The sequence below is a fragment of the Rattus norvegicus genome, chromosome 3 (genome assembly GCF_036323735.1).
Source record: "Rattus norvegicus strain BN/NHsdMcwi chromosome 3, GRCr8, whole genome shotgun sequence".
Taxonomy (NCBI): domain Eukaryota; kingdom Metazoa; phylum Chordata; class Mammalia; order Rodentia; family Muridae; genus Rattus; species Rattus norvegicus.
In genome coordinates this window covers 139755075-139772820 of record NC_086021.1, presented here as the reverse complement: position 1 = coordinate 139772820, position 17746 = coordinate 139755075, and the positions used below count along the sequence as shown (strand labels likewise).

At 45.4% G+C, this 17746-nt stretch overlaps 1 protein-coding gene across 7 annotated transcripts in view; it reads left to right on the top strand.

Annotated features, from left to right (window-relative positions):
• The window catches only part of Slc23a2 (solute carrier family 23 member 2), a 157722-nt gene extending 140484 nt beyond the window's left edge, over window positions 1-17238 (top strand). For all 7 annotated transcript variants that reach the window (XM_063284409.1, XM_006235068.5, NM_017316.2 and 4 more), the window contains 6 exons: window positions 3017-3164; window positions 4377-4482; window positions 7465-7594; window positions 8747-8884; window positions 11285-11380; window positions 12862-17238. In XM_063284409.1, the coding sequence (XP_063140479.1) occupies window positions 3017-3164; window positions 4377-4482; window positions 7465-7594; window positions 8747-8884; window positions 11285-11380; window positions 12862-13094 (851 nt within the window). In that variant the 3' untranslated portion in view covers window positions 13095-17238. The remainder of the gene's footprint in view (window positions 1-3016; window positions 3165-4376; window positions 4483-7464; window positions 7595-8746; window positions 8885-11284; window positions 11381-12861) is intronic.
• The last annotated feature ends 508 nt before the right edge of the window (window positions 17239-17746 follow it).

Here is a 17746-nt window from a genome sequence, read left to right as displayed (position 1 = left end):
ATACAGCATTCTCCAGATCCCATCTCTGAACCATACTCTCTGAACCAGTGGCTCTAATGCTGGTCCTACATTTTTGGGTTTTCTTAGAGAATGAGCTTAGCCAGGTTAAGCCGGTTACCCCACTGAGCTGTCTTATTTTCTTATTTTACAATGAGAAACTTAAAAAGCAAGAAAAGCCAAGAATATTAAGGTTGAATCAAAGATGACTCCTGCAGGCATGCTGAATGGTGGTAATGTTGGCAGCTCTCACTTTGTTCCTGATACTTTACAAAAGCTTTAACAGGCTTAGCCTTCTAAAATAACATCTCGTCACATGGTGTCTCAGTGTGTATATATACTATCCTGTTTCCAGAAAAATGTGCTTGGTTCATAAACATACTTATAATCCAAGATAAAATGAGACTAAAGGTTATTTGGTGAGGCACCATGGGAGGACAAAGCAAAGAAAGAGCCCTAGCATATCCAATGGCCTGCTCAGGCTTATGGCTTCCCAGCTGACAGCCAGTGGGGACACAGACAAACAGCTGTCCCTGTGAGGGACTCTCCAGGGGCCTCATGGAGCCACTTAACAGGCAAAGTGCATGGCGTCACCATGAGGGTGACTGAGCTCATACAGTTCTCTTCAGGACAGCCTTTAGCTGCCTCAGTCCTATATACTTTCCAGCAGTTTGGATCATAGAGACAGTTTTCAAATATCAAGCAATGCTCTCAGCCTTCAATATATATAGGAAGGATTACCTAGATTAATGTTAACATACAGACTTCTGGTCCAAGACATCAGCAGTGCTGAGTTTGAGAATCTGTTGTACCACCCTGAGAAATTGTTCTTAAGCCAGGCACATGTCCCTATAGATTGCCAGGTCTGGGAGGAGGCTGAGGCAAAAGGATTATGATTTTGAGGTCATAAACAAACTCAAAACTAGTTAGCAAACAAAGTTCTAGTTAGAAGGAGAGATAAAGTAACAACTTTAAGGCAGAAGTAAAAAAGGTGTGTGTGTGTGTGTGTGTGTGTGTGTGTGTGTGTGTGTGTATGTGTGTGTGTGTGTGTGTGTTAGACACACACACTTGCAGAATGAAAACAGACAAATCAATTGAAAGTTTTAGAAGGGGCTAGAGAGATGGTTCAGTGGTTAAGAGTTCTTCCAGAGGCCTTGGCTTCTGTTCCTAGCAACCACTTGCTGGTTCACAAACCATCTGTAACTCCAGTTCCAGCGGGCATCTGATGATCACTTATGGGCACTGCACACATGGTGCACACCCATCCATGCAGGGACACTCAAAAACAAAATAAAAATAAGTCTTTAAAAACTTAAAAATATTTCAAACTTAAATATTGATACAAAAGATTTTTAGAATCAGACTTAGACTTCAGCTAAAAGGAATTTGAAGTGTACGGTGCAGGTTGAGTTCCTCTTTTTCCAAACTGATTGGGACCCTGGATTGGATAGTTTTGGATTGGGAGTCTATATACTGTATCCCCAGAACAATGAGGGTAGGTCTAAGCATGAAGGTCACACACATTTCACCCAGTGACACACTGCCTGAAGGTCATGCTTTATACATGCTTTTTAGTACAGCTGCATTATTTTATGTTTAATGTATGTGGCTACTTCACTGGCAAGTATATCTGTGCATTCTTTTCCTTCCTGGTACCCAGGGAAGCCAAAGAGAGTGCTGTATCTTTGGAGCTGGAGTTATAAACTGTTGTAAGCTTCCATCTGGGCGACTGGAATCAACTAGGTCCTCTTAAAACCCAGTGCTCTTGACCTGAGCCAGCACTGCCCCCCATCTCCGCCCCTGTCCCCAACCTGCATTTTGACTGTAATCTAACACAGAAGGTTAGATTTGGAATTTTCTACTTAAGATGTCATGTTCTTTAAAAAAAAAAAAAAGATTTTGGAACATTTTGTAGTATTTAGTTAGTAATATGTTCAACTGAAAATGGTCGAATATAATAGGAATCTTCTCTCAAAATCGGGATACTAAAGGGAAACCAGTGTCAACATTGTAACAGCCAAAGCTTATTTCAAAGCCCCAAATGGAACTTGACAAATAAGGTCCTTGAACCAACCCTGAGAGAAAGTGCAGGCCAGCAGTGAGGCTCCTCTGACTGTTCCCCCTGGTAGGACAGTCCCCAGCAGGATCACTCCTGCCCTAGGCCCCAGCCCTGGTCTGTGCTTCTTACTTGATTGTATCTTGTCTTAACTGTTCCTGGTCATCTTGGATGCCCAGAGTGACAGGGTCAGCTCCTGCCCCAGAATTGTGTTTCATATTTTCCCACTGTGTAGCATCTGGGCTATTATTCCTAATCAATCAAGGAATAAGGGCAAGTGAGTTTATCAGGAGTCTATTCATATTGGCGATAAAAGATAGATACATTTTCAAAAGAAAAATGAGTTAAATTTTCCCAATAACAAACTCTGACAACAAACCTGCTAGTAACCAGGTAGGGTTGCACACCTGACTTTCGGGTTAGAGTAGCTGTGCCTGTTCACTTGACGCCACTACCTTGTCATCTGAGTCCCACCACTGTGTTATGAATCCCTGGAAAAGTTTCTACTCCAAGCCAGGAATGTAATCCTGGCCCTGTAATCCCCATACTCTGGAAGCTGAGGCAGGGGACTTGCCTATAAAGTGTGCACACGCGCGCGCACACACACGCACACACGGCCATCCAGGAATACTGTTTCAAAAAACAAAAGCAAAACAAATTTCTGTTCCACCATAGCAGGCAGTGTTAAACTACACTTCAGCAGAACTAGGAACATGACTTTGAGGAAGAGAACTTCCCACCTCTTCTAGCCAAGTAAGGGCTTTCTTAAGACGAGGGGGTCAACTCTTACCAAGACCTCAACTCAGTAACCTTCCCACACATCTAGTGTGTTAATGATTTAAGATCTAAAGGCAAGCAGTTTCCAAGAGCTTCAAAATCCTGCAGAGTGCCCTGCAGTCCTTCTAACCTTTCCTGTCCACAGAGGTGAGTGAACACATCTTTCACGGTTGTCTTCCTCCTCAGTTCAGTGGGGGATGCCCACCGTCTCTGCAGCTGGCGTCATTGGCATGCTCAGTGCTGTCGTAGCCAGTATCATTGAGTCCATCGGCGACTACTATGCCTGCGCCAGGCTCTCCTGTGCCCCACCACCTCCTATACATGCAATAAACAGGTATGTCCCAAGAAAGACCTGCTCATCTAGCCTTGGGGAAGAAGCCGGGAGCTTTGGGTGACAGCCAAACCAGAACTGGCCGCTTGTCTTTGGCCAAGTCACTGCCCTCAGCACCCTGCTTGTCTCACAAGCACAGAGCAGCATCCTACCTTCCTTCCTCCAAGTCTCTCCAGCTGAATGGAGAGGTGGATATATCTCTCCTGTGTTTGAAGCCACTTACACATGAAGCTCAGCAAAGCAGGCATACACATTGCCAATCTTTGCCTGGCTTTGAAAGCAGGCACATTGTCTACTTTGATTTTCTGTGTCTTGTTTTCCCAAATGCTCACCTTACCCCACCCTGACCCAAGAACTCAAATTTTAGATTGAGTTTAGTGGAACAACATCTTCATGGTTTATAGGGTTATTTCTGAGTTGAGGAAATTGTGTTTTTCTCCCATTCAGTCCTGGCTGCCATGGTTAGACAGACGGCAGGACGTTTTTCTGGCATCCGACAGTAACTGCTGTAGGTGTGTCAGTGGATATATTTCAGTTGCCCTTCAGGGTGATCTGCTCACAGTTATGATTCACAGAAACAGACAAGAGCAGGGAGAGGTGAAAACTCTGAAGATCAAGAGTCTTAGGAGCTGTGGGGGTTACAATGTCCTTAGCTTCTGGGGAATGGATCCTAAGGAAGGCACAGAGAAAGGAGCACAAGTCACCCCTCCCTGTTGTTGCCCCAACATGATCAGTATGACTTGTACCCGGTGTGGGTAGGGCTCTGTAAGGCTTTTCACGGTCCTCTCAATAGACTTTCTACATGTGAGGATACTGCTCATTTTAAATTGTCAGAAAAAATTCAGTAGTCATAAGCTTACAAGGCATTTTTTCCTAACAAAACTATTTTAATAGCAACGAATCTAATGGACGTGTCTTACTTTGAAGCACAACTGATGCTTCCCTTAGATTCAGTTGTTCTTTGGTTTAATTTGAAATTACTTTAAAGTGTTTGTTTCTAATGGCAGTGTGGAACTAGCCCTCTTAGAGGTGCTGAGAATGTGGGAGTTGTCCTCATCCCATCAGAGAAGGCACCTGAGAACTGCCACTGATTAGCACCCTCACCCCTCCCAAGGGGGCTTAATTGTTGTAGGTTTCAAATATTAAGAGTTGGTTGCAGTGTTTCCTCGTGAATGACAGTTTCTCTCCCTCCCCCCTTTCCCTTTTAACTTTTAGGGGTATTTTTGTGGAGGGTCTTTCTTGTGTTCTCGATGGCGTATTTGGTACCGGGAATGGCTCTACCTCCTCCAGTCCCAATATTGGAGTTTTGGGAATTACAAAGGTATAAATGTTTTCCTAATTAAATGGATGCGCATTTGTCCATTTCAATGATGTGTCTGACCTGACCCTTCCCTTGTGATTATCTTCATCCCTCATCTCCTTTCCCCTGGATGACTTTGCAGTGGCAGCTAGGAGACCTCTCCTCATTTGGCCACTGCGGTAGGAGGCATCTGGGTATAGCCGTGGTGTCCTGCAGTCTCCAGATATTGATTAAGCATCTGCCCGTGTCAGGCCTCTGCTGTAAGCACTTGAATGTGTGGTGCATTATGAAAAAGAAAATTGGAGTTTACATCTGAATGAGGGAAGGCCCCAGAATTCAATAGGGCATGTTGGATGAGAGATGATGCCTGTTACTACAGAAAACCATCTTTCACATTAAATAATGTTCTCAGGCTTCTGGGACACAATCCCCTTTCAGTGAAATCTGTGGAGGAGATCTGGTGAAGGAGATCCTAGATCTGACTCTTAAACTCACAATAACCCTGCCAAGCACTCTACCAGGCCCTAGTTATTGACATGTAAACCTACAGCTGTCCCAACCCCAAACCCCACATGAGTCTGCTCTATACCTGTCAGCTTTGTTATGGGCAATTAAACTTTATGTCTCAGTCGCCTTCAGCCAAATAGTGCTACTTGCCAGGATGTTGAGGAGTTCTGGTTGGCCCAGCAGCCATTGGATGTTGTGTAACTCAAGACTGTTAAGATTGGTTCCCCTTTCTTTATGGGCTGCATGAGTCATCAGTCTCCTTACCTGAGAAGCCAATCCGGAAGCCTTCTAGACCTGTTTGACCTCTGGCTCCACACAGGATTTTATAACCAGATAAAAAGAAACCCAGTACTGTTTGGTTGTCTTGATTACAAATCCGGGTGAGAGGGAGCAGCATCCAGATGCAGGAAGCACACCTGACTTGTTTGTTGAGAGTCAGGGCTCATGTAGGCTCAACTCCACATGTGCCGATGGCACCATCTGCTGCCTATTGCTCCTAGTACATGGCATGGAGGGAGGGAAACTGTATGGTTACTTCCTTCAGTGCCATTGCTGGGGTCCCAAGTGCTGCCTGTGAAGACAGCAGATGTGGAGCCCGGGGAGCTGAAGGTAAGGTCTGGTAGGCACAGAGTGTGGCTTAACCAGCCATCCTTGAGCCTCTGTTCTCCTATGATCCTATGAGCAAATAACTAGTTATAAATAGGCAGATTGTGAAATTGCTGAGAGGGCCTCTTGTTTAACAAGCACCATCCTTCTGTATCCTTATAGATGCCATAGAACAGCTAAGGTCACTGAAAGGAAGCCACATGACTCAGGGGTTGGTTGATCCTTGGATGGTACAGCTTTTCTGAAGTGGCACCAACAGCATTTTCTTACTTTTTGTGTGCAGGGGAAAATGTATCCGTGAGTACAGTTCCCACAAGGCCAGAAGTTAGTATCAGCTCCCCTTGGTGCCGTGCTCTAGGCAGTTGTGAGTCCTTAAACATGGGTGCTGGAAGAACAACAGTATGTGCTCTTAACCACTGAGCTATCTCTTCAGCCCATCATTTATATTGCTCTGAATCCCTCCAGGCAGAAACTGTATCCATTCAAGTACCCACTGTCAAGCCCCTAGCCTATATCCTATATCTGCCTTAGTGCAGGGAGGTGGGGCTTGGAGAAGAAATGTCTATGTAGCCCTAGCCTGTGGCCAGCTAGGAAGACTCCCTGCTTGGGGTAAAAGGGTATGAGCTCTGCACTGTAGTAGACCTCTCATCCTGCTAAATGGGATGGGACAAGCAACCTTTATGAGTAAGGCACAACTTCTAAGTCCTGCAGTTCCAGGTCTAGGTCCATGATGTCTAACATGTCCATCAGTAGCCACATGTAGCAATATTCACTTAAATAAGTTGGTGTTAAGGTTTTCCTTACCCAGTCACAATGACCGTATTTCAAGACTCCAGTTAATGAACACGGGTCAATGACTGGTACACAACAGCACATTCAGAAATCACTTCCACTGTAGCAATCTCCTGGACAGAAAGGGCAGAGCCATTATGGAACCCCAGGTATGGAAGACTAGGTTTGAAAGAGGGCGGTCTGTCCCCCACAGCTCTGCCTGCATTTCATGGCAGCTCTGCTCTTGGCGGCTTTTATCTAGTTACTGCACTCCTTGGACTTGGAATTAACCTTCTCACCAAAGATGAGCTACCTGCCTTGCCTCTGCTAAGTGTGGGCCGTCTGTCCCACACAGAGGACAACAGGAAACAAGTGGGGGGCTGCCCTGGCCCCACCACTTTTTCTCAACATGGCTACAGCAGGTTACCTCTTTGGTCTCTGTGCTGTGGTCTGTAAAAGTAGCTTACAAGATGTTAGAATGTATCACTTGATACCAGTTCAGTTGACTTTCTAGCATGTTCCAACTACGAGCTGTGTTACAGGTACTTTCAGAGGTGCAGTGGGCAGGCAAGCCAGCAGCCAGACTCCAGTAGTTTGCATTGACCCCTTCGCTACACCACCTTTTATGGCCAGACAGCCTCCACTAATGGAAGAAGGGTGCTATTTACCTGACTCTGGAAAGGAGAGTGGAGTCACAAGGGCTTCTTTCTGGTAGACTGTGTTGGGTGAAAAGTCCTATGGAAAAAGTGGGAGAAGTAGGAACAGTATATATAACTTACATCCATGACTCCAGCCCAGGAGGTCATTTTAACCAGTGGCCCCAAAAGCCTGCACTCAGCAGAAGCACTACACCCAGGGAATAAAGTCTTAGTCTCTCACTCCTGATCCCTGGGGTCACCTGTTCACAGCTGAAACAGTGAGCTGAGGTGGTGGAGCAGCAGGTCCACCTGCTGATAAGGTCAGAGGGGAGTCATGTTGCCTTTATAGTCTCTGTTGATGGAAAGTTTAAGGTAACCTAGATCCTGCCTTAGACACTGTCATATTTGCCCTGAGCCCTGGGAGACTGGGTTGAAGAATGGTGAGTAAACCTGTGTCTGCAACTGGTGTGTGTGCCCACAGGTTGGCAGCCGCCGAGTGATCCAGTATGGTGCAGCTCTCATGCTGGGCTTGGGCATGATTGGCAAGTTCAGCGCCCTCTTCGCCTCCCTCCCAGACCCTGTACTCGGAGCCCTCTTCTGCACACTCTTTGGTAAGAGCCCACTTCCCTGGTAGGAGGTTTGCCATCACCTGACAGTCTTCATGTTGGCAGATTCTTTTTTAAAATAAAATGTTTATTTTTGCTCTTTGCACACAGGCTTTTCTATACAGACTTCAGCCTTCAGACTTCCCTAGACCCAGCAGAAGTTTTGTGTAATAGAAACTCAACACTCAAAGTCTGGACCATAAAAATACATGCAGACATACTCGTCTGAGAACACTTTGAATAGAGCACTGACCTACACAAATGTAGAATGAAAGCAGTGCTTTAGCGTCACCAAAAACTGTCCTCATAAAAGGTGTAAAAATCACCTCATACACATAGCTAATTCTTAACGTAGATCTTGGTGTTTTAGTCCATAAGATCTAATAATAAATCTAATGGTTTCCACTTTAAATTGTAAAAAGTAGTGCTTCAAAAACATAAAAAGATTTGCATCAGTGTCCAAGCTGAATGTACAGATAGAAGCAATTACTAAGAAAATTATATGAAAATTAAGATAAAATCTAATCTTAATTAGACTTTCTATTGATTTAACTCAGATATATTTCCCCAATACATGAGCCCTTTCAGCTGACACTTTGACAGTGGGACTTTGGATTTGATCTGCACCTCTCAGATGTAGTCACTGTGGACATGCACACGGCTTCTAATGTGGGTTAATCAAAATGCCGAGAGGGGGTAAGAGGCGGCTCCCTAGTCTGAGCACTGGCTGCTCAGGGAACCTGGGTTCAAGACCCAGCCCCACATGGTGACTCACAACTCCCGGTACAGAGCATTTGACATTGACTTCTGGCTTCTGTGGGCACCAGGCACACACTTGGTACACAGACATGAATGCAAGCAGCATACTTTCATGCATAACATTAAAAAAAAAAAAAAACCCTAAGCTGAACCAGTGTCGGCCTACTTGATTTAAATAACATGTAGTGTGTACTTATGTGTGATGTAATAATTCTGGTCAGAGACAGGTGGTGATATTCTACCAACCCTCTCTTTCTGCCACTGCCTTCTCTCTGGTCTCCAGGCTGATTTCTGAGGGACAGAGAAAGGACGTGGGAATCTATTCTCAGCCTCTGGGATAACCTGTAGGCATGCCATAGATGAACCCAGTGAACTGTATTCTGATCCTTTTCTCTCCAGGAATGATCACAGCTGTTGGCCTCTCTAACCTGCAGTTCATTGACTTGAATTCTTCCCGGAACCTATTTGTGCTTGGATTTTCCATCTTCTTTGGGCTTGTTCTTCCAAGTTACCTCAGACAAAACCCTCTGGTTACAGGTAGGAGAAAGTGGTCTTGAATCTTGGGTCGGGCGGTTGGGGTTCCAACCATAGATTTACAAATAGCCCTTGTAATGGTAATGGACGCTGGAACCTCAGGTGTATATTGCTGAATGTTTTTTCTCTGCCTTCCTTCTGACTGTGATTATTTCTCTGGAAGCCACCAGGACATCCCACAGACACTAGCCTGTGCCTCCATACTTGCTTGGGGGAGCCTTCAAATTGGTGGACATTTGATATGGGTGCTAAGGTCTCACTGTGTTTGCTTGTTCAGTGCTTGGTTGATTTTTCAAGACAGCTTCTCTATAGGCTTGGCTGCCCAGGCACACTTATCTGTAGATCAGGCTAGCCTCTAATTATAGAGATCTGTCTGCCTTTGCCTCCTGTATGCTGGGATTAAGGCTCTCACCACTACACCGGCTTTTTTTTTTTCTTTTTTCAATTTTTCTGTTTTATTTTACATGTGTGAATGTTTTTCCTGCATTTGTGTACATGTTCATTAGCTGCATGCAGTGCCACAAGAGGGCATCAGCTGTCCCTGGAACCAGAGTAACAGAAGAATGAGAGGCACCAGTAGGTGCTAGAAACCAAACCTGCCTATACCAGAACAGTAGGCATATGCACCCAGTGAACTGTCGTCTCACCGGGCCTCATCTCGTTAACTCTCCTTTGACTCTGTTAAAACTTTCAATTTCTCAGCCTCATGCTGTGTTAAATCGTATAATTCCTCAAAACTCAACTTCACAGGCTTTGATGTAAGTTTTTCTGTTTTCAATTCTAGAATACCTATTTAGGGCCTAGAAAAGTAGCTCAGTGGTTGTGAGCTCCTTTTTAAAAAAAATTTTTTTTTTTTTTGGTTCTTTTTTTCGGAGCTGGGGACCGAACCCAGGGCCTTGCGCTTCCTAGGCAAGCGCTCTACCACTGAGCTAAATCCCCAACCCCTTAAAATATTTTTTAATATTTTATTTATGTGTATGAGTGTTTGCCTGCATATATGTATATGCACCATGTGTGTGCCTTGTGCCTGAGAAGGTCAGATGAGGACTTTGGATCCCCTGGGACTGGGGTTAAAGACCCCAGTGTGAGCTATGTGTGTTCTTGGAATTGATCAAGACCATCGGGTGTTTCTAACCAGTGAGCTGACTCCTATAGAGGCCCTGGGTCCCGATCTCAGCATCTGCATGGGGGCTCACACTGAACAGGAAGTCTGCAGCTGTCTTCTCACCTCTGCAAGCATGCAATGCAGATGGCGCCCAGACGCACGTGCAAGCAGACACACAAGAAACAAGTCTCTAGACAGAGAAGGCCTTTCTAGGCCTACTCTTTGTTCTGATAAACCCTGCTGTCAGTCATGCAGCATGAGCAAAGGAGGAAATATCTGTTGCTACTGATGCCTTACTTTTACAGTTGAATAATTCAGGACTATTTGTTCATTCCCCCTATCTAGGCTCTCATATGTAGTCCAAATTGGCACTGAACACACTTAGTAGGCAAGGCTGACCTTGAACCTTTAATCTTTCTGCCTTCACTTCCCATGTGCTGGGGTGACAGCCATGTACTACCATACCTGGCTCAAAATAACTAGGCAGGCAATCTAAATTTGAGGCCAACCTGCTTTATATAGTGAGTTTAAGGATCATCAGGACTAAGTTAGAAAGACCCTGTCTCAAAAAACAAACAACAGCAGTAAAAAAAGACACCCATTTTTAAAGTGTCATGAACAGCAAAGCCTAGGGGCTCTTTTGTAATCCCAGCATGCAGGAGGCTGACACGGGAAGATTGCCATGAGTTTGATACTAGCCCCAGCAGTGTAGTGAGTTCCTGGCCAGCCTGAGCTGTGTATAGACTTTGTCATTTCTCCTCGCAAATATTGTTACGGTTTTTATTCACCTTGTAATTCTGTGCAGCATTGTAACAGCCATTTATTACAAAGATTTGATTTTTATTTTATAAATATGTGCGGTGTTTACCTGTGTGTCTGCATCATGTGTGTGCAGTACCCATAGGGGTTAGGAGAAGACAATGGATCACTGGGAACTGGAGTCACACATGGTTATGAGCTATTATGTGGGTGCTAGGAAGAGCAGCCAGTGCTCTTAACTGGGGAGCTGTCTGCCAAGTCCCACAACAGCCATTTTTAGTACTGAGTCTTTGTAGGTCCATAGACCACACCTCAGTACCTCCACAGTCTATTGAAGTATTTTACGTGGTTCATCTGCCATGCACCATTATTAATACCATGGACTTACTGTGGCAAGTCTACATAGTTTACATTTTACTGGCATGCATATGTACACGTGTACAACTGAGAGTTTCATATGTTCAAGTCCTCTGTTATTTCAGAGGTGTCCGTCTGCCTCCTCCTCATGACCCTCAATGGTGGTTCTCTTCTGTGTCCAGGCATAACAGGCATTGATCAAGTTCTGAATGTCCTTCTCACCACTGCTATGTTCGTCGGAGGCTGTGTGGCTTTTATTTTGGACAACACCATCCCAGGTATGTGCTGTATGTCAGGTTTATTAGATGCAAAAGCAGTTCTGCAGGAAGAACAAGTCCTCAGTGTAGCTCAGGTCTTGAGCTTTGTCACCCTGCGTTTGTCATACAGAAACGAGAACCACAAACAGTGCTTAGTGACCTTTGCCTGTGAGTACTAGTTACCCAGGAAGACTCCCTGGGTAGTTGCTGAGGCAGGAGGATCCCTCTAACCCTGGAGGCCAACCTGGGTAATATAGTGAGACCGTGTCTTGGAAGTGGGTATGGGAATAAATAGGAATAAGTTAGTTCAAAAAGCTGTTACTGGTAAACAGTGTTTTCGGAAGTGGTTGAGACAACACTCTATCCAAATGACAGTTATAAGACAGCATGTCGGGGATTTAGCTCAGTGGTAGAGCGCTTGCCTAGCAAGCTCAAGGCCCTGGGTTCAGTCTCCAGCTCTGAAAAAAAGAAAAAAAAAAAAAAAAAAAAAAGAAGAAGACAGCACGTCAGCCTGAGCCTGCTGCTGTGATTTGCATAGTCCTGAGCTGTAGAGAGGTCTCCTAGAGATGGCTGCTGTGCTCTTGTTAGATGCTGTCTTAAAGGACAGATGACACAGTCCATCTGCCTGATGTGTCTCCTACTGGTTCCTCAGCAATATCGTGAATGAGACATTTTAGTGTTGGATTGGTCTTTTTGTTTTGTTTTGTTTTTCTTTATTTTAAAGAATTGTTTATTTTATGTATATGAGTACACTGTAGCTGTCTTCACACATACCAGAAGAGGGTATCCAATCCTATTACAGATGGTTGTGAGCCACCATGTGGTTGCTGGGAATTGAACTCAGGACCTCTGGAAGAGCAGTCAGTGCTCTTAACCGCTGAGCCATCTCCCCAGTGGGCTGTTGTAAGGGGCAGTCTTAACACCTCCCATGCCGCACATCAAACCGGAACAAGACGTAGAACCTTAGGTGAGTCCAGCGGCCCTTTGAAGACAGTGTGTGTTTTACATTGTCATTTTAGAGAGCCAGTTCTCTTACTGCATTTCCTAATAGATTGTGAAGAAGGCACGGTGAGGTGACTAGGCAGACAGTTAGGAGACTGGAGTAGTGATAACCACGAAGGTAGTTACTTGCCTAGGTCAGACCTCAGCAGTGAAAACTCTGAGTCCTGTAACAGGACAGGAAGACATGACGTCACAAAGTCACATGACTATGGAGAATGAGGGATAGAGAGGAATAGCCGTCGCAAACTTTTATTTTGGCACTCGAAGGGCTAAGTATCTTTCGCTCCTCAGATTTTCTGTCTCTGTCATTAGGCAGATTTGGTTTCTCGTGTGTGTGTGTGTGTGTGTGTGTGTGTGTGTGTGTGTGTGTGTGTGTGTGTGTGTGTGTGTGTGTGCATGTGTGCGCGCGCCTGTGCAGTTGTCTGTCAGTCTGTCTGCCTGCCTGCCTTGTTACTAAGATAATTAAGTATTCATTTTGTGTTTCTGCATGTGCGGAGCAGGAACCCCAGAGGAAAGAGGAATCAAGAAATGGAAGAAGGGTGTGAGCAAAGGAAACAAGTCTCTTGACGGCATGGAGTCCTATAATTTGCCATTTGGCATGAACATTATTAAAAAATACAGATGCTTCAGCTACCTGCCTATCAGCCCAACCTTTGCAGGTTACACATGGAAAGGCTTTGGGAAGAGTGAGAACAGGCGGAGTTCAGACAAAGACTCCCAGGCCACAGTATAGCCTTTGCTGTGTCCTGTGGCCTGGCCACAGTACGGCATGCATCTGTAGTTCCTTGCTGAATAACAAGAAGATATATGTTTGTATATCTATCTACATGGCATCCTGTACCTCAGAGCTAAGACAGGTTGCATATCACTCTTCTGTTGTGGGTGGTGATTATGTCCAATATGGTGTCTCACTTGTGTCCTTATTGATCCCTTACCCGTTTTGTGTCCATTGCTGGCCATGGTCACTGAACTTGAAATCACAGTCCTGCCATTGGAGTGGGCATTTGGAATCTATAGTGCTCCTGCCTTCAAGTGCTCTCTTTCTTACAAGCTGCTTCGAGGTCTAGGGGTTTCTGCTTCTTAAACACTATGTCCCAGTCTTCCCATGTGACCTCAGCCTGAACCCTGTGGAGACCTCCTCTGGCCAGGGGCCACTGGTGTCCTTACTTTGTTGTGATTCTATTATCCTTGATAGCCCAGGAGCCTACTGACCTGACTGAGAATAATGACATGTCTGTCCTGTGACCAGATATGAGTGTGCATAAGGTCCTGTATAGCTGTGACTGGGGGAGCTCTGGTTAGGAGATTGACAGGGAGTAGAACGATCCTGAGTCAGTGGGATTCTCAACCATGCTCCCCCCTCGTCACCCTGGACCCATCTGGGCCAGCACAGTTCATACTAGTCTCTTTCTGGCCGAGACACCCTATTTGGCATTTTCACTGCTGGCTGGTGTGATGGGTGTTAGAGTGCCCACAGGTAGTCTGTGGGTGTCTTGGCTCTGCTGCCCTGTATTTGCGTGTGTTTTATTCCTATTTAATGTTATTGACTATAGCGGATTTTTGAAATCAGTGTTTTCCGTGTGAACTTCCAACCTTGCATCCTGTTCCTTGGCCTGTACTCTTTACTCCATTGAGAAAAGAACCAGCGTCTGTAAAAGCTGTGGGTGCCATCAGGGAAGCTTCTTGTGTCGGCTGTTGAAAGCCAGTGACAGTTGTTGTGGGTGTGTTTTGTACTGCTCTATACCATGAAAGTGTAAATACTGTAGTGTCTAATCTATTTATCACAACTGACTACTGGACCAGGGCCCAGAAACATGGGTCAAGTTACACGTGAATTTGTTTGGTGAAGAAGGGAAGCTGGGGCAGCGACAGCATCAGCACGTGGGATGTGCCGTTGTCTAAGCCGCTCCTTCCTCCTGTTGCACGTCATTGCTGACAGAGCTGACTTAATGACTGTGTGGGTTGTCAGGTCACATATCCACTGGATGTAGATTCTTACAGAGGGAAGATTTGACCCCTTAGTCAAATAGCCTATGGGATTTGTTACAGATGATAGCAGAAAAGCAGCCTTTGGGTGCCCTCTGTGAAAGAGTTCTAACTTGGAAAACAAACTCCCACAGACAAATGACTTGTACTGAATCTGGTTTTGGTTTCCAAGCCAAGGGCAAAGCTGAAGACATGAGAATGCCCTTGCTTCTTGAGGTTGTACCTCTTAAGTGGCTGTGGACCTGGCTGAACTGTGGGTGGCAGTGGGCATCCCCGTCACCCTTAGCAAGGTGTGGTTGGTTCTCAGTGCCTGTCCATGGTATGTGTTTCTGTGCCCAGGATAGCTCAGTGTCCCCATGTTACCAGGTCTTTGTGTTTCTGCAGCCCTCACGACCCTTGAGAGTTTTGGGTTGCAGTCACACCTCAGAGCCACTGCATTGTTTTGCCAAAATCTTACTCCAGATTAAGTTCGGGACTTGGTTTCTAACTGTATTTAGTTTTGATGGTTTATATTCAGACAATTAGTGCTTTGGAAGCACATTGTTGAGTAGCCTTTTGTCCCTCCTTCTTAGCAAGCCCATTTGGCTGACAGCTCTCCTGCTCTGCGTTCACTCTGTGCCTCCATTTGCATTTTGCTTAGTTGACCCAGTTTCTCTGACAAGGTAGAAAACTGGCAAGCATCTCAGATCTGTAGTATTGTGGTGCTGTGGTGGGCAGGAGCAGGAGTCCATCCAGAAGCGTGAGAACGAACGGGCTGTAATCCAGGCCGTGCCCTGCCACTTATGCTGTACTGCCGAGTGCCACCCGAGGCTTCTATTGGCTGTAGTTTGCTCTGGGGCTTTCACAGTTGAATCCTGGAGCCTGGGCTCAGCAGGTATCTGTGTGGCCAAGGAAGTGCTATGCCAACATCTTCCATTAGAATCAGGGTTTCCCCTTCTTGCTTCATCAGAGCCAACTTTTGATATTCTTGGAAGGGGACAGGAGGTAGGAACAAAGAGAGAAGTAGCCTACGCGTGCACCCCCAGGGTGGGGTACTGTCCACAGTGCCCTGGGTGACTAGTACCTTGTAACCACTGGTAAGGTTTGTCCTTGAAGCTTGTGGTCCTCCCAACATATAGGGAATGTGTGTTTATGTACCAGATGGGAATTTTTAGGGGACATGGTGACTGTGTGATCTCTTTGTCCAGTGTTGGCCCTCGGTACTAGAACTTGGAGTTGCTCTGTTTGGTTACCAGTGGACTGTTTTTCAGATGTGAGCATCTTACAGGGCATTCTATCCTAATTCTCACAATGAACACCCCTCCCCCCGCCCCAAATCCTGAGAGCAAGCATTTGTGCCAGCCACAGGAAGCAGAAGTATTAAGGGAAGAGGTGCTGGCAGCTACCTTGCGGGGAGACTCCAGTAGGAAAGTCACAGGCAATGACACCAGTCTTCATGACTTTCATTCTCATTTATAAGTTGGACTTCGAGTCAGTAGAACATTTATGCTCAGAATCTTTCTTAAGACAGTTTCCAGTATTTCTTTGATTGGAATTAATCCAGGCAAAAGAAGAGGCTTTATCAGAGAGCGGGAGTGAAGTATCGTGGGTCCTGCCCGTATCCCATTTTCACAGTAACAAATTCACATGCAGGATTTACTTTATACTGTAGAATACTGACTTTCATGATGACAACTTGATTTATGCATGAATATCAACAGTATTTCCATATAGTAAAATAACATTTCTGCCCAGGATAATAGTCACAGTTTTCCAGGGAGGGAATGATATAATTTTCATGACAATGTCATGTGCTGATAGAATTTCTCCATTGATGAACCTCTAGTATGTGTGTATACTTTATTTACCCCTGTGTATATTTTATGATCATGATCTAAGCTGTTAATTCTTTCATTCATGTCCCCGCTAAGACACTGATATTAGCAACTTAGAGTTGGTGAGTTTTATCTTCAGTCATACCAGTTCCACAGAGATGAGGCCTCAGTCCAGAACCCATCTTCACAGAAAAGCAGCAGTAGCCTGCAGGTGGCTATGCTTGGAGCGACATTTGGCTGCCAGTAGCAGGCCTGGCATGGTGTGACGTGAGGGGCCTAATTACCTAGCTGTTGCTGGACACCAGCTGTGCATACCTGAGCATGCCCAGTGTATTGGGTTCATGCACAGTCCTGGACCCGAGCTTTCACAAGCTCTGTCCTCAAGGGAACTGTGTCCTTCTCCGTCCCATTAAGATTTGGACACAGATAAGACATCTTCCACTTCATTCTTCCTGGTCATAAGCCAGTAAGGCAAGAAGGCCCCCACGTGGCAGCATTCAGCTCTCATCCATGGAGCCCAGAGCGCAGCAGTGCTGGGCTCTCCTTTTCAGCAGCCTCACAGCCTCCCCATCCTTCCAGGATGTCGACCGCCATGTCACCACTCTGATGCCCAGCATTCTCGGGTTGCTGCATGAGTGTTGAGAACACTCCTAACCAACATTGCTGTCTGCTGCCGTCTGGCAGTCCAGTGAGCCCTTTTCTGTCCGTTCCTAACAACTTTGATTGGACACATTGAAAATTTTCTGACTGTCCTTAAGACAGCAGAGACGCCTCTGTTTTATTTGGGTTTTGTGACTGACTTTGCCTATGTATCTTCCTGGGGTTTTGTTTGTGTTTAATTTTTATTTTGCATACTGAGGGTATTGGGGTGGGGTTGTTTTTTGAGATGTGTAATTCTTTCATGGAGTTTTTAAAAAGAATTTTCATATTGTTTTTCTAACATGGCTTCATTAAACGTTTAAGTATTTTAAAACTATGTAATATTTGGACCAGATGTTGTGAATAACAGTAGAGAAAAGCTATTTTATTCTGTATTTTTAAAACTGTTCCGTACAAATAAAAGCTCTCCTGGATGTAGTTCTGCTGTCATGTGCCTCTTTCTTGGGCTGGAATTCAATTAAAAGTCATGATGAGTATTAAGGTTCTTAAGAAGGGGGCTGGAGATGGCTCAGTGGTTAAGAGCACTAATTGCTCTTCCAGAGGTCCTGAGTTCGATTCCCAGCAACCACATGGTGACTCACAACCATCTGTAATGCCATCCGATCCCCTCTTCTGGTGTGTCTGAAGAGAGCAACAGTGCACTCACATACATTAAATAAATAAATAAATCTTAAAAAATAAAGAGGTAAGTTTCTTAAGAAGCGCCCTGCCCCCCCCCCCACATACATAGCAGAGGACGCCAAGTCTGGCCTCAGTGGGAGAAGACAAGAGCCTAACCCCCAAGAGACTTGAGGTCCCAGGGAGTGGGGAGGCCTGATGGGGCGGGGGAAGGCATTCTCTTGGAGATGGGGTGGGGGGGAGGATAGGATGAGGATTTGTGGGAGGGTGGACCAGGAGGCAGGCAATGACTGGACTGTAAAAAAAT